At 38.1% G+C, this 23,620-nt stretch overlaps 2 protein-coding genes across 5 annotated transcripts; one reads left to right on the forward strand and one right to left on the reverse strand.

Moving 5' to 3' along the window:
• Positions 1 to 3,974: 3,974 nt before the first annotated feature.
• On the reverse strand, positions 3,975 to 8,949 carry LOC135075732 (uncharacterized). Of its 4 annotated transcripts, none has more exons than XM_063970188.1 (2): positions 8,067 to 8,634; positions 3,975 to 7,172 (listed from the first exon to the last, which is right to left on the reverse strand). In XM_063970188.1, exons 1-2 carry the CDS (start codon positions 8,385 to 8,387, stop codon positions 4,494 to 4,496), a joined length of 3,000 nt encoding a protein of 999 aa, XP_063826258.1. In that variant the 5' UTR covers positions 8,388 to 8,634; the 3' UTR covers positions 3,975 to 4,493. The 4 variants fall into 4 exon arrangements, with proteins under 4 accessions (XP_063826258.1, XP_063826259.1, XP_063826260.1 ...); XM_063970189.1 differs by lacking the exon at positions 8,067 to 8,634 and adding an exon at positions 8,681 to 8,949 and having other exon boundaries at positions 3,977 to 7,172; XM_063970190.1 differs by lacking the exon at positions 8,067 to 8,634 and adding an exon at positions 7,865 to 7,954 and having other exon boundaries at positions 3,978 to 7,172.
• A 1,754-nt stretch (positions 8,950 to 10,703) lies between these two features.
• Positions 10,704 to 12,836, forward strand: LOC135075743 (larval cuticle protein LCP-17-like). The gene is made up of 4 exons (XM_063970212.1): positions 10,704 to 10,810; positions 10,941 to 11,132; positions 11,439 to 11,543; positions 12,625 to 12,836. The coding sequence occupies exons 1-4, from the start codon at positions 10,808 to 10,810 to the stop codon at positions 12,784 to 12,786; spliced, it is 462 nt and encodes a 153-aa protein (XP_063826282.1). The 5' UTR covers positions 10,704 to 10,807; the 3' UTR covers positions 12,787 to 12,836.
• The last annotated feature ends 10,784 nt before the right edge of the window (positions 12,837 to 23,620 follow it).

Raw genomic sequence — 23,620 nt, forward strand, 5'->3', positions numbered from 1 at the left:
CATCGCCTAGATATACGTTCGCGTACATTCGGGAAGAATTTATATAATTGACGCCCTTTGACTGACGTATCCCATCTTTTTTGCCATTCAGTAACTAATTCCTCTTCAACGACTTGTCGGGAATCAAATAATCGGCTTATTTTAGAACGATCGCGTTATTGAAGAACTTGGAGGTTATATTTTCCCGTGATGCGAAGTACATAGACGCACGCTTTTGTACCTTTAACCGCTTGAGTCCCAGACGGCATTAATTAATGTCATAACAATTGATTATCTATTGTGTCTAGATTCGCGGGCCTTGAAGGATTAAGTCGACCGGCAGTACACCAGCCAGGACTAGCAGGGCTTCCGTGCTCACAGTTCTGTAAGCTTTGCAAATAAAAATCAGTGCAAGGCGTTGACTTTGGAGTAATTTCCGTCGAGCGGCTCCTATAGTAGCTCTGTTGGCCCAAACTGGTGCACCATAGCAAATGGAGCTTAGACACGTAGCCACGTATATTATTCGGAGCATTTCAAATGATAGACCCCACGTCGAGGTTGATATTTGACTTAGAGCATAAAAGTTTCTTTGGTGGTGGAAGTGGTGACGGTACCGATGTTTTAACGGCGCTAGTAGCATTAGCTTCCTTTACTGATAATATCTCGTCATCGTCATTGAATACATCACTAAGTAATTCCTGCATTTGAATCAATTCCTCTTGAAAACTCGCCGGTATAGGAGACTCTTGACGAACTAAAAATAACTATAAAAAACTATAAGTAATTTAAATTATGTAAGACCCGAATTAAAAAAGTATAGTTTATAAATAAAAGAAGGCATAAAAAGACATTTGCAAATTCATGCGTGCGAACAAAAATTATTTATAACAAACATGCTTATTTTATTTTACAGTCAGTCAGACAGTCAGTCAATCATCGTCATACAAGATACTAGCGACATTTTAGTATTTTACAAAACAACTAACAATGGCTAACAAGTTACTACCGAAAGTTTAACCCATTTGTAGAACGTTATAATAATGTCGGATGTGGAGCTACCGACATTTAAATTATTTAAGAAACATTCAACAACGTCGAATATGGTACTTCTGACATTTATCCCATTCGAAGAAAAGCTTAACAACGTCGTATGTGGTACTACTGACATAAAGTGTTACAAAAATAAGATTAACAATGTCGGATATGGTACATCCTACAATTTTAAGTTATGTGTTAGGAAATGCTAATGCAAGTTGGTATTACATTCTAAATTATTTATATTTAATTTAACTGGCGTAAAAAACAAATGACAACACGACGTCCGTTCATCCCGCTAACATAGCCAGAAGTGGGAGATCGCACGCGCTCACCCGCCTCCGCGCACCGCTAAATACGTCGGGAACAACTATCCGGCATTGTTAACGGACTATCTAGGCAATATCCGACATTTTTAATGTAGTTATCTCAAAAACTATGCATAAAATCATAATTTTTGTTTCACCTGATGATAGCTTGTATTATTTACGCACAAATTATGAAATAAAATGAAAATGGCAATTTTGCAGTTCCGACTATGTTAATAGTCATGGGCGACTTATTTGGATCAATCACCCCATAATATCATCGTACCTACACTATAAAATAAGGATAAATATTTCGAATCGATTTTATATGAATAATAATGGATTATTGACGATAATTATGATACAATATGATACCTGCTTATTAACTAAGATTTGTACAATTTCAACAGCAGAAATGGTTCATCACGATGGCGATGGTGAAGAAAAAACGATAAAGAAGTTAAATAGTTGACTTAGGCAGATCGATAGATACTATAACCATACATAAGTGATCATCAGAAAACAACACGTTCGAATATTGCAAATGCGGCGGTCTTGATCACACGTACCGAGTAAACGGGCGAGACAGTAAAATGTTTACTCGGTCGAGACAGTTGGGTGAGCGAGTCACATACTCGAGCGCTCGGCCGAGCACTCTGCGAAATGTTCATACACACCGAGTACTCGGCCGAGAGCACTGTCTCGCCCGTTTGCTCGGTACGTGTGATCAAGGCTTTACTCGGTCGTGACAGTTGGGTGAGCGAGTCACATACTCGAGCGCTCGGCCGAACACTCGGCGTAATGTTCATACACACCGAGTACTCGGCCGAGAGCACTCTCTCGCCCGTTTGCTCGGTACGTGTAATCAAGGCTTAACAGGCTTGCCCTGTGTACTCAGTGTTTAAGGCATAGTATGCCTCAGGTATAATAACTGTCATAGGACAAGTACCTAACTAAATTAATCGAAATCGAGGATCCAACCGAAATGCAAAGCAGATGACAAAATAATTATATTATGGGACAGAATATAAATGATTTTTCAAGTTAGAAGAGGTGACAATTTGATAACGGTCTCGGCATTGGAGTTCCTTGTCAACCACTGCATTATTGTTTTTATTTTCCCGGAATCCGAAATGCTTCGCGCTTGCGCACCATCTCTCCAGTGCCCGGGGCAAGATGGTGTGGGACTCCCGCCGCCCCGAAAAATTCGCTGTTTCGTCCTGAAAAGAACTAGGTGTACCCAGTAAATGAGTAAAACCTCCACGATGTTACTTCATCGCCCGAGTGGCGATGTCACGAGTATCCGGCCGAAGTCTTGGACCTCCGTGACACTATCAGCGATGGAGCCTACAAGGCGGAACTTCCCCGCCCTCCTTGGCCAAAGGGAATGGCCAAACTTAAGGAATGATTTTAAGACAATAGCAAGGCAGTGATTTAGATTATGACTAAATCACTGCCTCGCAATTGGAGTACCCCAATTAGCTCCAATTGTAAGTGCATTACAATTAGGGATGTTATGGATATGTAGTTTCGGTTATGGATACGGTTACGGATATTGTAATAATAATATACCGGTTTCGGTTACGGTTACGAATATTTGTGCTTTAGAATTCAATTTGCAATAGTTGTTCAACACGGTTCATTTATGGCCGCACACTTTACATCGAATAAAAAGTAATAAATAAATCAAAATTAATACTACGAGTAGATGGCATTATAAAGGTAAATCAAGCTGTTATGCCTTTACTCTTAATGCTATACAAAAAACAATTTAAACTGCCTACATCAGAAACTATCCGAAACTTGTGAATCGGTTACGGTTTCGGATATTATTTTATTTCGTATATCCGAAAGTTTCTGATATCCATAACATCCTTGATTACAATAGGACTTATTTATTTAAAAAAACCATTCCCATTCGACAGAGGTGGCAAAGGTCCCCGGCACCCCTAGCCCAGTGGCCACCATCTAGGGAAGAGAAGAACGTTCGTACGACCACTTCTGCCTTGCCTGCGGATCATTGGAGAAAGAGAATAATTTTCCCGCTTGCGCAACTACAATACTTACTCTAGCTAGTAGAAAAAAAATTAGCAAGCTGAAACAACAGCTGCAGCAAGCAATGGTAAATTTCGAATCACACCGCTCAGTATACGCTCACCCACAATAATAGAGAGGAATTTATACAACTTATGCCCTTAATTTCTCGAGTTCAAAACAGAAACTGTCATTTCCCATACAGGTACTATCAATAGGCCATCTTTATTCGTCAGTTAAAAGTTATTTTATAATTGAAAAATCAACCCTAAAGCTCGATTCACACATATCAGTGAAGCTACAGTTCCGGCACAGTACCGGCACGCATCCCATACATTTGACAAGTGTCAGTGACGATAGAAACTGTATGAAAGAATATTTCGCACTGTGCCGGTACTGTGACGGAACTGTGGTTTCACTGATATGTGTGAATCGAGCTTAAATGTAAGCTTTGACATAATATCAGGACACTGTCATCTGCATACCGGTTAACGGAAAGCATTCAGGTAATGATAAAGCTAGAAAGTAAGTCCTAAAGTTAAGGCCCCATGACCGGACCTCAAGCAAATAAAACAAACTTGCATGTACTATGTGTTCGTGGAACATACAAATAATAAGATTTTGTACTTTAATCTTGACTTTTATTTATAAAAACACAATATTTACAAAAACCAGTACGAGTTGGTGAGAGTGTGATGGGGAAGAGAGATATAAAATTTAGTGTTGCCAACATTAACCATAAAAATAAGGCATAGACACATTAGACACATTCAGTATGAAATTAAGCCGTGTTTACATCTACGGATGTGGACATTCTCCCGGGCAAAAGGTTACAAAAATAGCTATGCAGTTACATTAATAGTTATGCAGTTACGTTAATAGTTATGCAGTTACAGTAATAGTCATGAAGTTACATTAGTAATGACTTGCATGATACAATTGAAGTTATATCTTAATTAAATCTTTATTCTTAAGTTTAAGTAACACCCTATACATATTACTACTTAGTTATCACAGTTTACAGACTCAAAATTGCCATAAATATTTAATAAAATTCGCATGTCATAACTACAAGTTAACATTTGCTTAAAAACCTATGGTTAAAAATTATTTAACAGTTTTAAAATGGCTTGTTACTTAATAATCTATGGGAAGGATACACATTTTATTAATAGACCTACGGGTTAGACCAGTAGCGGTTTTGAGCTCCGCGACCCTTACCCTCCCATCGCTTCCCCGAAACACCCGCGTCACTCGCGCCATGGGCCACTGCAGCGGGGGAACGTTGTCTCCTTTTAGTAAAACTAAACTGCCTTCTTCCACATCTGGTAACTGTTTGCTCCACTTGTTTCTAACATTTAGCTGCGATAAATATTGGCTGTACCAGGCTTTCCAAAAATGTTGCTTGACCTGAGTACAGCGCCTCCAGAATCTTAGTCTATTTAGAGGGATATCGGTTAGATCCGGCTCAGGGATACATATGAGTGGACGACCAGTCAGGAAGTGTCCTGGGGTTAGGGCTGTTAGGTCTGCAGGGTCGCTTGAAAGCGGCGTGAGGGGCCTGGAATTCAGGATACCCTCTATTTCGGATAAAATAGTGGTCAATTCTTCGTACGTGAATTTATTCTCCCCCACCACTCTTTTGAAATGGAACTTAAAACTCTTAACGGCGGCCTCCCAGAGGCCTCCGTGGTTGGGGGAGTAGGAGGGGATGTAGCGAAAGGTTATTCCTTTCTCTACAGCAGCCACACTCACTTGAGATTGATGCTTTTTGGAATTGACTAATTTATACAAGTCGTGGAGCACGTTGTCGGCTCCTTTAAACGTTTGTGCATTATCGCAATTAATAATGGCGGGAATACCGCGTCTGCCAATGAATCTTTTTAAGGCTGCTAAGAATGTTTGAGTTGTCATGTCTGAAACTAGCTCAAGGTGGACAGCCTTAGTGGCGAAGCAAACAATTACCAGTGTGTAGCCTTTGGTGACAACGGCCCTCCGCATGCCCGATTGTTTTACTTGAAACGGACCACAGAAGTCGATTCCAACTTTGTCGAACGGGTGGCTCTCGGTGACGCGATCGGAGGGCAGGGATCCCATAAACTGGCTGGCTGCTTGAGCCTTAAACCTGTAACATTTTAAGCACTTGTTAATAATTTTCTTTACTTCGCGACCGGCGCTAATGATCCAATACTTAAGTTTCAGACTACTTAATACGAGGGTGATACCAGCATGCATTAATACACAGTGTTCATTTTGAATAATTGAATTCGTGACATGACACTTATTGGGCAAAATAATCGGATGCTTTTGCGTGTATGGCACTGGGGCGTTTTGCAACCGGCCACCAACCCTCATTATGCCATTTCCATCTATGAATGGAGCCAAGGCTTTTAAATTAGATTTTATTGGCAAATTATTTTTTATTTTTGATATTTCCGAAGGAAAATACAAGCCTTGCGTTATAGAAATTATCCTGTATTGAGCATTTAACAATTCTTTTACAGTCAAATTTCCTTTAATTTTATTATGTTTATTTAAACAATTGAATTTAAACCTTAATATCCAAGCTACAATTCTTTGCATAGTGAACCATGAAGAATATTTTTCAAACAATTGTGGTTCTTGTGTCACAACCAAACAAGCTGCTTGCTCGCTCTCGGCAGGTCCCCTCTCGCAAAGTAAGTGGTTGCATGAAGCCAATGATGGTGAAGGCTCATACTCCAGTGAGTCAAGTTGAGGAGGCCCATGCCACCATAAGGTGTTCGATGGCAGGTCTTGGGGATTGCAGCCTCGAGACAAGCAATCAGCTGGATTGGAAGCTCCATCTATGTGAAACCATTTACATTCTGTAGTACTTGAATTTATTAAATTTATTCTGTTTTTGACATAAGCCGGTATATTATTTCTGCTAGACTTCAACCAACACAGAACAACTTGGGAGTCAGAAAATAAATGTACAGCATTGAAGTTAATTTTAGCATAGATTGCTTTGACTTTGCAATACAGTTTGGCTAGCAACACTGCACCATTTAACTCTAGCTTAGGTATAGTCAAGGCGTTTTTTACTGGAGCAATTCTAGACTTTGAACACAAAAGTGTTGTGGTTACTTTGCTGCCTTGAATAACCCTTATATATATGCAGCAGCCGTAGGCGACGCTAGAAGCGTCACAATATCCTAGCAATTGTATTACCTGCGCATTATTTATATTTATGTTTCTTTGTACAGAAATTGTAGGCACTTGTTCTAGCTGTTCATAGAATGTTAACCAGGCCTTAAGCAATGACATTGGTATGGGCGAGTCCCACTCGAGATTCTCCTTCCACACTTTTTGTAGAAATTCCTTTGCTCGAACTATTATTGGCCCAGCGAGCCCTAAGGGGTCAAAGAAAGAGCCTATGACACTCAAAATGGACCTTTTATTCCAGGACTGCACCCGCTTTATAGGACATGACACTTTAAAAACATCATCTCTAACATTGAATGAGACCCCTAAAGCTTTCATTGAGAGGTCCTCATTACCGAGCTCATGCTCTTCGAAATGCTGCTTGTCAGCTGGTATGCCAGCCAGTAATTGGTCATCATTTGCAGCCCATTTATGCAGCTGCAGATTGGCACGTCCTAGCAGGTCTATAAATTGATCTCTTACCTCAAGAGCTTCATCGATGGTCTGTGCTCCAAAAAGAGCATCGTCAACGTACATGGCTGTCCGGATGACCTCAGCAGCAAGCGGCATATTGCTCCCAAACCGGTCTGCTAACTCCTGGAGACATCTGGTGGCCAGGTAGCTTGAGCTCTTGAGTCCATAGGTGACTGTCTGTAATTGCAGAATAATTCTTTGATTATTTTCATCTTTCCATAATATATTTTGTAGATGCCTAAATGATGGATCAATTTTTATAGCTCTGTACATATGCCTGATGTCCGTTAACATTACATACTTGAATGACCTGAATAAAATCAGAATGTCAAAGAGATCTTTTTGAACCTTAGGGCCATTTAGCAAAACATCATTTAAACTTTGATGCTGCGAACTAGCTTTTGTGTTACCATTAAAAACAACTCTTACTTTATTGGTCTTTTTATCGTTCCTTATGACTGGCAAGTGTTGCATGAAATATGCATTTTTTAAATTTGACTGGCACAGTGGGATGACCTTTGCATGACCCATTTCTATGTATTGATTCATGAAGTCATTATAATTTCTATTTAATTGATCATCTTTGGCTAACCTTTTTTCGATGGCATTTAATGTTTTTGATGCTATAGGAAATGTATTTCCTAGGTCTAGCTGATCTACGGGGACTTTGAGCGGGAGGGACACCTGAAACTCGCTGGTGAGCTGTACCGAGCTTTTAAACTCGGCTTCGCAGGCATCCTGCTTTGCTGTAACCTCCATTTTCGTTTCAGGGACCATTTCAGTCTCCCAAAACTTTTGTAGGAGGTGATCCACATTGTTGTCACATATAGCATGCAAGGTGACATGGTGACTGGATGCACAAAACTCACTATTGTTTACTTCACCTGACAATATTGAACCAAACTGGGTATCAATAAGATACAAATTACTATTTTGCAGCTTGATTTTGCGAGGCAGCAATATTTGGAAGAATATGTCCGCTGACAGCAGAAATGAAATGTCTCCCGGAGTGTCAAAGTCACTATCTGCAAGCACCACAGAGTCTGGCAGCTGTATATTTTGCCAGCTTACTTGTTGCTGTGGCAGCTTGGTTGTAATTTGGTCCACTATGGAACAATTAACTTGGCACTTATAATTATTTTGAAGTGACACAAATTTAGCATTGACAGCTTTTGAGGTTGTTTTGTTTTGTTTCCCCAAGGCTGTGATATTTAAATTGCTATCAATTAGCGGTAATTGCAATGCTTTTGCTAAGTCAGCTGTCATAAATGACACTTGGCTGCCACTGTCAACTAGTCCTCGGACTACTTTGTGCGATTTGCCATCCCGGCAGAGCACTTTGGCCTTGATGGTGGGCAGCAATATTGTGCTAACATTAGAATTACTGTGCATTGATACTTTTTCATTGCAGTGCAAGAGAGTATTATGCGATTTGTCCTTGCACTGTTCACATTTGAAGTGAAATTTACATTTATTTGTGTGAGAATTGAAACATATTTTGCATAAATTATTTTGTGAAATGAAATTGAGCCTTTCCTCTGGTGAGATGGCTAGAAATTTGTCACATTTGAATAATCTATGTGTTTGCCCACTACAATATTTGCAAGACCACGACTGTGTGGCAGTTTTGCTTGCATAGCTTGACACTTTAGTTTTGTAAGTGTTATTAATATTGTTGCTCTTACCTTCACTTCTTTGGCTCTCCTCGAAGCTGCTAGCTCTCCGCTCCACAAAAGCGAAGAAGTCATCCAGTAGGGGCAGCTTTGTGGTGTCACGCTCCGAATGATAGGCTCTGCAAGTAAACTGGTCGACCTTTCGCAACAAAATGGGTAAAACTATCATGTCCCAGCTGTCAGTCGGTTGTCCTAATGTTTTCAGTGCACCTAAGTGCTGGCGAGCATGTGACACTAACTCTCTTAAATTGGTAGCCGCTCCCTTTACTAGTGGATTGAAGTCTAGCTCTTGTACATGGTTAGTGATAATAAGAAACTTATTGTCATATCTATTTCTCAACAATTCAAGAGCTTTTCCATACGAGTCCCCGGTGACGGGTAATCCTTCGATTAATGACAATGGCTCACCTTTTAAGTATTTTCTAAGATAGAAAAGCTTTTGAATTGCGGCTAATTTAGAATTATTATCTATCACTGCACTAAAGAGTTCGATGAACGAGTGGTATTTTGTGTAGTCCTTGCCGTCAAACGCAGGAATGTCTATTTCTGGCAGCCTCACGCTGGTAGCGCACGCGTCTGTAGACTGCTGCGCGCCCGATGCTGGAGCCGGCGACGGCGGCTGCGGCGCCAGTAGGCCTCGAAGGCTCGCCACGATCGCCAAATACCGGTCCTCGAACGCGTCGTTTCCGAAATAGTCTTCATCAAGGGTGTCGTCCAAAGTACTTAATTCGATCAGTAGCTGCTCATGCCTTGGCAGCACCTCCTGCAGTTGTTGTAGCCGCGCAGATACCACGTCCTTGTTGATTGGCGATTCCAATGTGCGGATAAAATTTTCTGCCTTTGTCAACGACGCTTTACACTGTGCGATTTTTCTTATGATACCTTTCCTTGCGTTCTTGTCCACTTCCTTTTCAGCCGAATCGCTATCCATGGTCATGGCGAAAAATGGCAGGGCGTGGTGATATTTTTTCTCGATGCAAAGTAAAGGGAACCAAAATGGCGGACGGTTATTTTCTTGCAAAGTTGAATAAAATTGTTCACTTTTGGCTACTGCGACTTGCAAATCAATATGGCACAATAGTGTATTGATTGGCCTTCGATTTATTTATTCTTGTGCAAGTGTATGTTCAGCAATATGCAGTGAAATCAGCTTACTTTTCTTGCCGGCCGGCGAAGGTGTGGTTTCGTTGCTCGAAGTTTATTGTCGAAGCTTGTTTATACAGTTTCGGCACCATTTATGTTCGTGGAACATACAAATAATAAGATTTTGTACTTTAATCTTGACTTTTATTTATAAAAACACAATATTTACAAAAACCAGTACGAGTTGGTGAGAGTGTGATGGGGAAGAGAGATATAAAATTTAGTGTTGCCAACATTAACCATAAAAATAAGGCATAGACACATTAGACACATTCAGTATGAAATTAAGCCGTGTTTACATCTACGGATGTGGACACTATGAGCCACACAGGCCACACTTCCAGGTATCCATTTTCGGTCATGTCGTCTCATTCTATCGTAAATAATCGCCATTTGATGAGAGCGAGAGTGTGGAAATGTACATTGTCATAATAAAATTAAATGCGACGGTAACGTTAACGTTCCTTAAGGATAATGCTTTATCTTTATATCTGCTTCTGTAAATAACGAAAGAAAAGAAAAACTAAATGGTGGTTTTATTGGAAAAGAAATTGTTATTAACTATTTCGATAAGATTGTTTTACAATTGGGTGAAAAACTCATAGCTCTAGGACTAGGTGCTACAACTACCTGACAAGCCACCAAACCAATTGAGAGAAAAATTACGAAAATAAAACATTTTTTTGCCGATTTCACATTTTATAAAGTATTTTTCAGTTTGATACCACTAGATACCTACGTCACATAGTAAAAAAATAAAAATAACATTTTTATTAAAAGTTTAGTTAACATGGGAAAAGCTAAATTAATCAATTTAAAAATAGTCGCATATTTAAGTAGCCTTTGGCAACAATACAAACTAGTCAAAAAAGCTGTTCTAAACGAGACCCAAAGTTAATTTATATTCTAAAATCTAAAGATCAGCACTATATAAGGATCGCGGATGAATTTGTAAATCACATTCGGATTAGCAGACCCGGCAACCCCACTTGCAAAATGGTAAGATTATAAAGAATTTTTATTAAAAAAACATTTTTTTCTACTAATTTCATAAATATTCGAACTAAGTGCGGTAGAATTAATTCGGTTCCAATAGGTATGAAAACATATTTTTGGGTATTTTTTCCAGAAATTCCTTATCGTTCTCGCCATCGTGGCTGCGGCCAGCGCTGACGTCTCTCACGTCATCAAGGACGAGGCCTACGCTCCCATCGTCAAGTCGTCCTTCGACATTCAGCCTGAAGGCGCCTTCCAGTATGCGTACGAAACCGGCAACGGCATCTCCGAACAAGCTTCCGGTGTTGTCAAGAACCCTAACTCCGTAAGTACATGTACTATTTTTTAAGCTTCAGCCAAACCAACGCATGTAAATCGCGTCGGCGATGGCGATCATAGGCCAATGACAGAAAGCGCGACCTATGCACGCGCAGTGATAGCCATCGCCGAAGCTTAATTGTGTTGAGGTTTGTAACAGAACTTTTTATGAATAGGCTGACCATAGTGTCTGAGTTTTTCATCTCAGCATAGGCTCGGCTTCTTATTAAGGTCTCGAAGCAGTGGCAGTGTTGATGTTAAATGTGATTTTAAGCTGACCAAAACATTTCAAGTATGAATGACTTTTTTGCAGGACGAGCCCTCTCTCGAAGTTAACGGCGCTTACAAATACACCGGCCCTGACGGCACTCCCTACCAGGTGACCTATGTTGCCAACGAGTACGGATTCCAACCTCAGGTGATTATTTTAAATTTGTACAACTGTACACTAGCCGATTATGAGAATAGAGTAGCAAGGCACTTTCATAATTCATTATATTCATTAAGGTTTGGTGGGTTTTGAAATTTAATCGCATTGTATGTCACACGTAGATGTAGCACAGACTTACCTATTACTCTGGTTGTAATCCAGTATTACGGTTATGGTATGATGGTATACGGATCTGACACGTGGTCGCTTACTATAGGCCTCTAAGACGGCTCAAGGTCAACCAAAGGGCGATGGAGCGTGCTATGCTCAGAGTTTCCCTGCGCGATCGAATCAGAAATGAGGAGATCCGTAGGACAACCAAAGTGACTGACATAGCCTGCAGAATCGCTAAAATCAAGTGGCAGTGAGCGGGGCACATAGCTCGTAGAGCTGATGGCCTCTGGGGCAGGAAAGTTCTTGAGTGGCGACCACGAGCCGGAAGACGTAGTGTGGGCAGGCCTCCCACTAGGTGGACCGACGATCTGGTGAAGGTAGGAAGTGCCTGGATGCGAGCGGCCGCAGGATCGGTCGTTGTGGAAATCCTTCGGGGAGGCCTTTGTCCAGCAGTGGACGTCTTTCGGCTGAAACGAACGAACGGACAAACAAATCTAGTATTAATATTAATTCTGTGTAGCCCAGGTAGGAAGAAGCAGAAGCATGGTCGATGTTAATACATGTTACGGAAAATTGAAACTAAATAGGTATGAAGGAAAGTAAAGTGAAATACCGATTTACTTAATTGGAAATTAAATCTTGCCGAAATCGAAATCCAGCAGCAAAGTAAACAGAGCCGATCATAAAGTTGAAATTGTAGAATTTCTTACGTAGACCTAACTTTTGGGTTACGACAATTAAAAAACCAATACATTGCTTTAAGAAAAAAACACTTGAATGAAATTAATTTTCGTTATGTACAATGGAGTAGTTCGACATCTATAAATAAACTGTACAGTTCATGTTCGTTCGCTTAAGAACGTCCAAAAATCGATTGGTATTTACTATTTTCGTCATAGTTTTTGCGGAAGTGCTTGAGGATTTTGGGTATTTCTCATACTTTTTCCATTTTCAGGGAAGCCATCTGCCCGTCGCCCCTCCCGTGCCTGAAGCCATCGCTCGCAGCATCGCCTACAACGCCGCCCACGCCACCCAGGGCGTCGCCCAAGGCATCGCCCAGGGCGCCGCGCGCGTCGTGACTGCCCCCGCCAGAGCCGCCTACGCAGCTCTCGGTTAAACGACTCTCATCTTCACCTAGCATGCACAATAAACTTTTAAGGAATTGAACGCCTTTTTTCTTTTTCGAGCTTGATCGTAGCCACTGAGCTCTCAACTCCGCCTTAAGCGTCTGATTTAGTATCAATCGAACCAAATCATCGTTCAGTCCAATATACGGGGAAATATTTCCAGTTGTTTGTACACAAAATTATTTACTCGTATTGATGACAAGACGCACTGTCTACCACAAATTTCTTCACAATATCAACACTGGTTCACTGGTTTTGTTAATCTGGGGGCACGGCAGTGCCCCCGCCAAGTCGAGCGCGAAGAATGTTGTGTGACTTGGCCGTTGAAAAATCTTTATTAAGATAATCGTACATAAGTATTATTGAAATACGCAGCTTTATTAAACCTACAATTGACTGGTTATTGTTGAATCAACGTTTTCCAAGTGGCAATTTTCCATCGTCAATGGGTAGCGGTTCTAGCGACAGATTGGTGCAATGGTGTCATGGAGCACCTCGTTTTGTACCCTTCAACGGCCAAGTCACACAACATTAACTATAATGATAAAGAAATCGCAGTAAGGAATCATAGACTTGGCACGACTTTGTCTAGATTTCATTACTTTTTAGAGATAAACAAGCAGCTCCATCGAGACTTGGCTAGTTTTTTACAGAATGTTTTTGGTGGGATTAAATAGACTTTTAATTGAAAATCACAAAATTTACTATCAGTAGAAAAAGTAATAAGAGTAGCACAGTTTGGGCGGCTTTACCCATAACACAAGCATACTAATTGCTTACTTTGGGGCTAGATAGCGCTGTGTGAAATTGTCCAAAGATATTTATTTATTTATTGCCTGCTTTATTTCTTGTGCAGCCAGGATCCACCAATTGGTAGTCAAAACCGAATAGTCCAGTCAATCATCATCATCATAATCTCAGCCATAGGACGTCCACTGCTGAATATAGGCCTCCCCCAATGCTTTCCATATTGCCCTGTTGGTAACGGCCTGCACCCAGCGCCTTCCTGCTACCCTTATGATGTCGTCGGTCCACCTTGTGTCCAGTCAATATCGACACTTAACGGCATACATCGGAAATGCGCTTGTGTCTACGATTTCTTTATTATTATTATCCTTAGAAAAGATGCTGCCGTGAAACCCTGTGCTACTCTGTACTATGTTTTGTAGTTTTGTTTGTGTACTCCTATAGTTGTTCTATCTATACGATCCCGAGACAGTGCAGATTACATTAAACATAGAGATTATAACGAAGTTTTTCAATATTGGTCCCTGTGGTTGGTCCTGAGTGAGTTCGACAAAACTAAAACTTTTCTTTAAATGCAAGTATTTCCATTAAATTATGCAACTGACTGAACTGTCCCAGTGCTTTCAATATTAATACATTTTGCAATACGATTACTTACCTAAAAAAAGTAGGTCAGATTTTCTAAATATTCTGGTCATAGGGAATTCGCTGTCAATATTGTACGGTCTTATTGATTGTAGGATTTACCTATGACTACTATACCGATAATGTCAATTGGTAGACATGTCAATATTCATGCTTTGATCAAAATATTAATAAATATTATTAAAATAGGTATCAAAGATGCTAAGCTACTAAAATTATAATCTGACAGAGAGAATGTCAAGGGCGAATCATCTACGTTAGTAAAGTTGTTTGAAAGCACGTATTATGTTTATTAAACACAATGACGAAGTAACTCTGAACCTGTTAAATTTTTAATTAAACCTTGACATTAGCAAAAACAAGAGAAAACTATGTGTAAAAAGGGATTGAAAAAAACTGGTCCAAATTACCGGACTCTCCCTTACATTATTTCGCAATAACTATGACCTGACTATGTATATTTTTCAACCTAAGTTAAAATCCGTTATGTTTATTATAACATAACATATTTTAGTATGAAATTCAATGTTGGTAGATATGCAGGCTGTGGTTTTTTAAAATAATAAACATGACATTGATGCAAAAAAAAATATAAAAAAAATTCGCAGAAGGGTGCATCTAACACCAAGTCAAAAGGAAGATACTAAGTTTCAAATAATTTAAATGGGTAAATTTTAGCTGTCATAAGATAAGATAAGATAAGATAAGAAGCGTTTATTTGCCAGAATCCGAAAAAAATTTACGAGTAGATGCGCCTTTTCAACTATCGGGCGCAGTACATATTATATTTTACTCACAGTGATAATGTGTTGATGAGTTGATGTCGATAACTTATACTATAAATGGTTAAGGTACACTGAGGAAGTATCTTTTATAATAGCCACGATAGCCCAACGGTGAAGTGGTCGGACTGGCCGACTGGAGATCCGAGGAATGCGGGTTCGAATCCCACCGCCGCTCGACTATTGTGGTGAGTCCACTCGTAACACAAGCTTATTTAGCTTAACACGTGAGGCTAACGGGACTATTAGTAACTTGTGCGATACAAATTGCTAATAATCTTTTATTAAAAAAAAAATATAAAAAAATAGGCACAACAATGACGGGTTTTGACAATAAAACAGTATTTATTCAACTGTGTAAACAGCTCTTGATGGCGTATTTAGGAGTCTTCCGTGGACGACAAAGACGCGCTAATGAGTTTAGATATAAGAGAAAAGAATTCAGTAGAATTAAGTTAAGGCTTCAAATTTTTTAATATTCTGTCAGTTAAAGCTGACGTTATGCCTCTATCGGTTCAGTTTAAGCTTGAAGGAATAACAGCTAAATGCTTGATACAAATAAATATTTTACAGTAAGGCTGGGTTGCACCATCTTACTTTAACTTCGACAAACGTCAAAAATCTGTCAAAGTTAGATGGTGCAACTCAGACCAAATGGTTTAATTTTATCAGACTAATGTATCTACTTCTATCAACATCTTTCCATATAATAATAAGAACAGGCTTTTATACCTACTCAAGATTAAAGCAAATAAAATATCTTCCATTTCATTTAATTTCTAGTATCAAAATGGTAGGTACCACCATGACTAAGAGGTATACTTAATAGTCAAACGAACTTACCTGTACGTGAAGTTCGACTGTAATTATGCGAAGTTGTTGTCTCGTCCGAAGATGATGAAAGATATGAAAGATAACTAGTGTAGTCCCGGCTTACATCCTCTGGCGTCACACAATTTTAAAGCTAAAATAAAATATTTCTGAACGCAGTCGTACCTAGGTCCCACCACGCCATCTATACCTGTCAACTCATTCAAGTTTAAAGTAATTAGGTTTAATTTTACAACTGGGGCGTTTTGTAATTACTTAGGTACTCTTAATTATTACAATAACCAAGGGTTTGGGTGGGACTCATCATCTTCGGACGAGACAACAACTTCGCATAATTACAGTCGAACTTCACGTACAGGTAAGTTCGTTTGACTATTAATTATGCTCGTTGTTGTCTCGTCCTCGATGATGAAAGATATGAAAGATAACTAGTGTAGATGTTCAAAGATAAAAGTTGTAAAATTAAACAAACATGTTCAAATTGTAAAATTAAACAAACATGTTCAAATTGTAAAATTAAACAAACATGTTCAAGTAAGAAAAAAAGTATTGTTTTATTCAAACTTTCATTAATTAGTAACTATTACCCTTATCACTACTTAATCAGACATATGTTTCTTATGAGCTAAATAGCATTCATATAAAATTATTAATTTCTAAAAATGTTCACTGCAAAGTGACTATTATTTATAATGAGTCTATTGTAACACCTTCAAAATACTGTTTGTGGATTCCCCAGACCAAGCAGCTGTTCTCCGTATAACATCAATATTATCACCTTTTTTAAACATTGCAGATGTTGTAGCGTGCCTAATGCTATGAATGTATGGTAAAGATTGATGTGTCTATACCACTTTCTGTCATGCACTTCTCTATCCAACGGCTGATTGTGCTGGAGGAAACCTTTTTGTGTGGTTTTCTAAGATGTTTTATTGCACCAAACTAATCACTAAGTGCTTGAGCAGGACAGATCTCTACTTTATCCCTAAAGAAAGGTAATGTAAATGGCTGACACTTATCAGACTTGACCAGAGGTCTTGATTAATTTATTAATTTTAATTTAATTTATCAATTTTAATTGTTACACAATCATCCTTATTATTTATAATATATATAATATTTATAATATTTCAATTAAATTTAATGTTCGCATTCTTTGACATGTGGCTAAAATTACAATATAGCAGTCTATTTTCATATTCCATTTCAATACCTATACTTAAGAACTGTGGATACATCCCATGTATCATTATATTTAGGAGCACTAGGTCTTAAAGAATCCTTTAAACAATCTTTTGATATTTTCATCTGTTTCGTCAAGGTGAGTACCTATAAAATTAATGACAATGCTGATCTAATATAATTCAAATTACCTTATGACAATACCTCATGAAACTTTTTATTTAAATAAGTAATAACATCTGGGAAGCTTGGCTTATTTGTTGATAGCCATAATTCTTGTGCATACTTAGTCCATGCTACAATACATGGTTGGTATTGTTTTAATGTATTAACAGATATAGAAGCTGACATGATCTCGGATCTCATAATCCCACTGATTCCAGATTTTATGAAGGCCTGCCTGATAATACTCCTGCCATCAGTCTAGGTTCTTGTGCACAGGGTGTGGTTCTTTGGAATTTTGTAATATAAGTAAATCTTTAGTAAGTTTCAAAATTGATGGTTTGTGAACTAGCTATCTCATGAACATATGGTGTTCCAATATGGAACTACCCCTATGCCCTTTATCTGAAAACTATTTTTTCCACGGTCTTAAGGATCATGTAGGAAATTAATATGAAACTTCAGTTGATATCAACAAAGTGTAAATGCATCAATTGCAAATGCATCCAGGTCTGGACGCGGTGATACAAAACAATGACATTTCTTGTTAGTCTTTGTTGCAAAGAGATCTATGGATGGTGTTCCTAAGGTTGAAGTTATTTGTTCAAAATGTAATTAATTTCCCACTCTATGTTACCTGGTGGTTTCATTGATTCAAAAAACTGCAATTACATTAATTTTGGTGTTTATGTACATAAACTGATTATAAATATCTCTTAATTCACACCATTGCCATATTTGTTTTGCAAGGCCATGTAAATGTAGGTATTGAATACCACATAGTCTGTTTATACATATTATTATATGAAAATATTGTAGATAGCAGTAACATTGTCTATTCTAAGAAGAATTTGGTATTTTGTTAACTTTGATGCAAAGCAGACAGGCAGCTTTTAACTCAAGAGCATTTATATGAGAGCCTAGTTTGTCCTCTGACCATACTACGCCTGTAAGACTTGTACCACATGAAGCTCCCCATATTGTCATAGAAGCATCACTAAATATCTCGGATATTTAAATATTTTTTCTAATAGTATTCTCAGATTCATTTACACTATTGCTCCGCCATGTCAAGTCCTCTCTACATTAATTGTTAAAAGAAATTTTGTATTCATATTTATCATTATACTTTTTAACTGCAAGAAATTTTAGTCTCTAATTATTTGGTGTATAAAATACCATATTTTATGGCTAGACATATAGCTTCAAGCTTACTTGGCACATGAACTTATTGTGAACATCACCTTTGACTATAACTCTTTAATCAATTTAAAGAATTTACTTTCTTTTAGTTAGATAATGCTTATTAATGTCATTTGTACTGTATTAAAGATGATGAAACCTTTCTGAAGTTAACGTTACTGTTTGAGAATCAGATCACAATTTTCTTTGTTAACAATAAAACTTTATGTGGATAAGATCTAAAATCATGTTCATATTATTAAAACATAATATAGTCTTTACCAATACCCAGATAATTGTCAATTATAAATAATTGAAATGCAACTTTTCTCTCATAGAGCAGCTGTAATTTGCTGTAATTTTAAAGTCCAACAACATTTACCTAGTAATGTTTTCCTTCATAAAATTAAATAAATACTTTACCTTAAATACTTTTTGACAATAGTCATTTATATTAGTCAGGTAATATGCATCTCTGTGATCTAAAGTTACTAAATAGGTAATAATTATTCTGTATAAGCTTACATACTGTGCGATAATCCTCTAGTTTAACATTTTCAGTATTCACAAAAGTGTTAAGTTTTTCAAATTCAAAATGAAACAATAGGCACCATTTGGTTTCTTATAACAAAGACTGGAGAACAGAATCGATCACTTGTAACCATCATGTTTCAATGGCATTCGTACTGAGTAACAATTTAAATTTTAATCTAATCTGCCGTTGGTCTACCAATAGCAAATTATTGTTTAGGGGTAGAGACCCCTGTTGAGGTAATTATTTATAACCCTGGACACAATATAATATCACAGGATCACTAGTGATTTGCTTCCAATTGTTAAGAATAAAATCTGATTCTGCCTACCTTAGCATTTATTTTTACCCTCGTCTCCTTGCTGGCTTGTTTTGACGATTGTATGTCGGCCCGCCTGACCTCTGGAACCACTGTCATCACATCCGAGGAGGGCCCCACCAGTTTGAAGCACGATTGTTCTCATTCTTAGCACTGATTTCAGGTCACCTTATGAAGTTCTTCTTTTTCTCATTCACTATCACCTTTAATTCCTTTCATGATTATTGAACTGCCCTTGCAGTTTTTATTTTTTCAATCAGATTATTACCAACAAATAATCTCCATTCTCAGTTTCAAGTAATGAGTCCTTAGATTGTTATTTTTTATTGTTGAGAGTGCCAAGTTTCTACATCAATTTGTTTCCAGAACATATAGAATCACTTAGCTGCTAACCCGCTTCATTCAGCTTCTTAATACAGTTTTAGTTGTTAATGATCTCCGATACACATCTGTACAGCATGGCCTACACAGGCCAAGGCTGTGGACATTTGTTTCTGTCGGGTTTCAATTACTTGATCCCTTCTCTTAGCCCTGTCATTTAGAGCAGCGGCAACTTCCTTATTATGTTTTTGAGCACACATCTTGATTACATTCTGGAAGGCTGGATTGTCTTTTGTAACTGTTTCTTTTTCATCTTTTTTCAGTCCTTTCTCCAGGATCTCGCACTATCTCTCAGCAATTTGTTTGAGCAGAAGTGCATTCTTAGGGGCTGGAGCGGGAGCCACTCCTAGTATATTCAGTACTTCATCCCCTAATTCCTCCTTTTTGTTGTAATCCTCGTCAAGGATAAGATCCTCAAGGAATTCTGTTTCAGGATGATCATTCTCACTTTCAATTTCACCTTCAATCTCCAAAACTGTAAAAGAAACACTATTGAATGGAAGCTCCCGGTACTGTGCTGCATTGTACCGCGAAATTTACATGCATTCCCTCGGGATGCATCGAGGTTAGTTTGCCGACAACGTGTGCGTCCATCACAGAAAACATAGTTGCATAGCTTGTCATGCATAAAAGTTGCGTGCATTCCCGAAGAATGCCCTTGGTAATTATTGCCAACCGTGTGTGTTCCCACAGAACACCCCAGTGGTTGCATAAATAGACAAGTATTGTTTTGTCGTAGCGTGCCTTGCCGCCATATTGCGTCATGCAACAAATGCGTACATCGCCGCAAAAAAAGTGCTCTACTTATATCGCCAACCTCGTGTGTTCCCACAGAACACCCCCATGGTTGCTATAAGTAAGTTTATTACCAATAAACCAGAGCCTCGAACAGATTCTTCATTTTTTCATAACCTCACCTTCGTCATCGGATTCCGGTAAACTGATTATTTTCTTTTCCAACCGTCGAATCTTTTTCATTAGAGGAAGTTTATCTTCTCCTTTCCTTTTTCTTTCCATTATTTCGAATATTCAGTACAAAAAACACTCTTATTTATCAGATTTTTCACGACCGCAAACGTGACGCCAATAAACACGGAAAACCGAATGAGTTGACAGGTATAGATGGCGTGGTGGGACCTAGGTACGACTGCGTTCAGAAATATTTTATTTTAGCTTTAAAATTGTGTGACGCCAGAGGATGTAAGCCGGGACTACACTAGTTATCTTTCATATCTTTCATCATCGAGGACGAGACAACAACGAGCATAATAAATAGTAATATGTCGTTACAAGGACAAATTTTACATAACCACGTGAAAGGATAGCATACATTATTAGATTTTTAAATGTCAATTCCTCAATACTTGTACGAAGTATCGATTAAGCTTGACATATAACCTCAGTGGTGGTAAAGTTCGGCTTGTGAATTAATAATTTGTGTGGGTAGATGATTATAGCCCAACTGCTTGTTACGAAGCCTAAATCTCTGAACATTGACTGGGCTGTTTCTATAGGCCTCCAGACACTATCTATACTATTATTATAAAGCTGAAGAGTTTGTTTGTTTGTTTGTTTACTTGAACGCGCTAATCTCAGGAACTACTGGTCCGATTTGAAAAACTCTTTCGGTGTTAGAAAGCCCATTTATCGAGGAAGGCTATATACCATATATACCATCACGCTACGAGTAATAGACGTAGAGCAACGATGAAAAATGTTGCAAAAACTGGTTTTCACGCGTACGAAGTCGCGGGCACAGCTAGTCAGTAATAATGGCATCAAATTACTGTCATTCCTTTCTTCGGATGTCCTCACATACAAATAGCGTTGTCGCACTATTAATTTCCAACCAGATTACTTCGATCAATGTAATGTCATTATTACTAATAGTGAATAATAATTTATTATTCATTCATTATTTATTACTAATAGTGGTCCGCTATAACTTAAGACTCACTATAGACTATTCCCACTATTTGTTCCCACCTGTGTAAGCCTAGGCGCAGACCAAGTTCGTCCCGGGGAAAGTCAAACTACAAAAAATAACAGAAAGTATACTCCATCCATACTAAGCACGGATTTGAGTCTGGACTGGATGAGGGCCCGGGTGAGGTAAATTTTACGCTCTACGAGCTGGTTTTGCGTGCTTTTCGCTGGCGCAGAATCCTGCTGGAACTCCCAGCGTCTGTTATTGGGAATGATAATATGTGAAAAAGGTTCTATCGCTACCGACCTTCCGCAAAAGATGTCGCAACTGGCTGCTTCAAGAGCAATCTCTGGCACTGGCTAATTATAAGTTCACATAGCAATTTGTAATTTTAGGAAATTGTAATTTTAAGTACCTATAAATTAATATTTATTTACTTATGTAGGTATATATTGGCTATGGCAGAATAACAGGGTTTGTGGGTCTCCTGCAATCACTGATTCATAGACCTTTTTGTCTCTTATGATTTTTTGTATCTGTGAAAAACTGTAAATGAAACCTGTTTTGAGACAAATAAATACTTTCTATTCTATTCTATTCTATAAGCTTTGGTAGAACTATAGTTTGATACAAACACAATGGCATTTGTTTTTATGCCTTTCAGGCAAAAAATACCTCATAAAAGCCCAAATTTGAGACATGCAACCAAACCTTGATTGACGATAAAAGCTGACCTACCTGGACAGCCGAAATTAAGCTAGTGCTTCTTTATTGAAGTACGTCTCCATTTTATCATTTTGTTTTTGGTAACTCTCCTCCATTGTAATAAAAATCATTCCAAAAAAATTTTTCAAGGTAAAATAGGTAAGTTTTTTCCCGTGTACCGTTTAAGCAAAACGCGGGATTTGTTCAATCTCAGGTCTTTTAAGGAATTGAGCCTTCATAAATACCAATTCCATCCTAGTTCTGCTTAAGTCTACCTCCAGGGCAAGCAAAGTCTGCTAACGCATGGGATTTTTTCAGGTTCGCGCCTTCGCAGCTTTTATTGCTGCTTGAGTCCTAACCGTGCGAGGACAATAGGTACTTTTGTTTTGTGTCTTCTACACTTCAAACTTCATTATATCGTTTGATGAAACAATTCAATTCAAAATTTTCAGCACATCGAAAATCTACTCTGGCGCACCAATGCAGCGTGAGAACTGCAGTTCGGTCTTCTTTCTTTTAATTTCTTTAAATATTCTAAATTCTAATTCAATAAATATTTTTGAGAGCTTCATTCAAAATTTAAAAGTTATTATCATGTGACAGAACTTATTATGACCAGACTAGGTATGTAGGTATATAAAATATGTGGTATCGATGTGGTCTAACAACACGTATTGTTGTCAAGGCTCACAACCTTAAGGCGATAGGTGAGGCAAAACTGCAATATAGACCTCTCTTTGAATCCCTACTCCTCCTAAATGGATGATCCAAACAAGAAAAAAAAATATGTGTGAGATGTATAATATCTTAAACTAAAAAATTGTTGTTCGTTTTTTTTGTTACAACTATTAGTTTTGACAGAAAAAATTCTTAACTTTCTTCTAATTTCACCAAAGAAATTTCCTACTCCTCCTAAACGGCTGAAGCGATTTTAATGATTCTTTCACCAAATGAAAGAAAATTTAATTATCTAAAAAATTGTTGTTCATTTTTTTTCAAAAATAATGTATTACGTGTCATACATTCAAAATACCCTGTAATTTCCACATGCGGGCCGCGCGAATGCGGGAGCTCAGTCTTTCACTAGCGTTCGCACGGGGAGGCTGTGTCGCACATCGGCACGCTCCGCTGCTTTGTTTTTCTATAAAGAATTTATAGCGCAGATGGTACACTCGGTACTCATAGTAGTTCGGCGGCTGAATGAAAGTGATCTAAGTACTTACTACGTCATTTGAAATATGTATAGGTATTATAAAATGTTTAAGATAATTTAAATACATAGGTATACAAGATGCTGATTATCTATTTTTTCTAGATTTATTTGTCTGATTATCTATTTATTCTAGATTTATTATATACTTCGAGATAAAATAATAAAACAACGCACTTAGGTATAGGAAATCACAAGACAACAAAAAATACCTACAAA

The sequence above is a fragment of the Ostrinia nubilalis genome, chromosome 10 (genome assembly GCF_963855985.1).
Source record: "Ostrinia nubilalis chromosome 10, ilOstNubi1.1, whole genome shotgun sequence".
Lineage (NCBI taxonomy): Eukaryota > Metazoa > Arthropoda > Insecta > Lepidoptera > Crambidae > Ostrinia > Ostrinia nubilalis.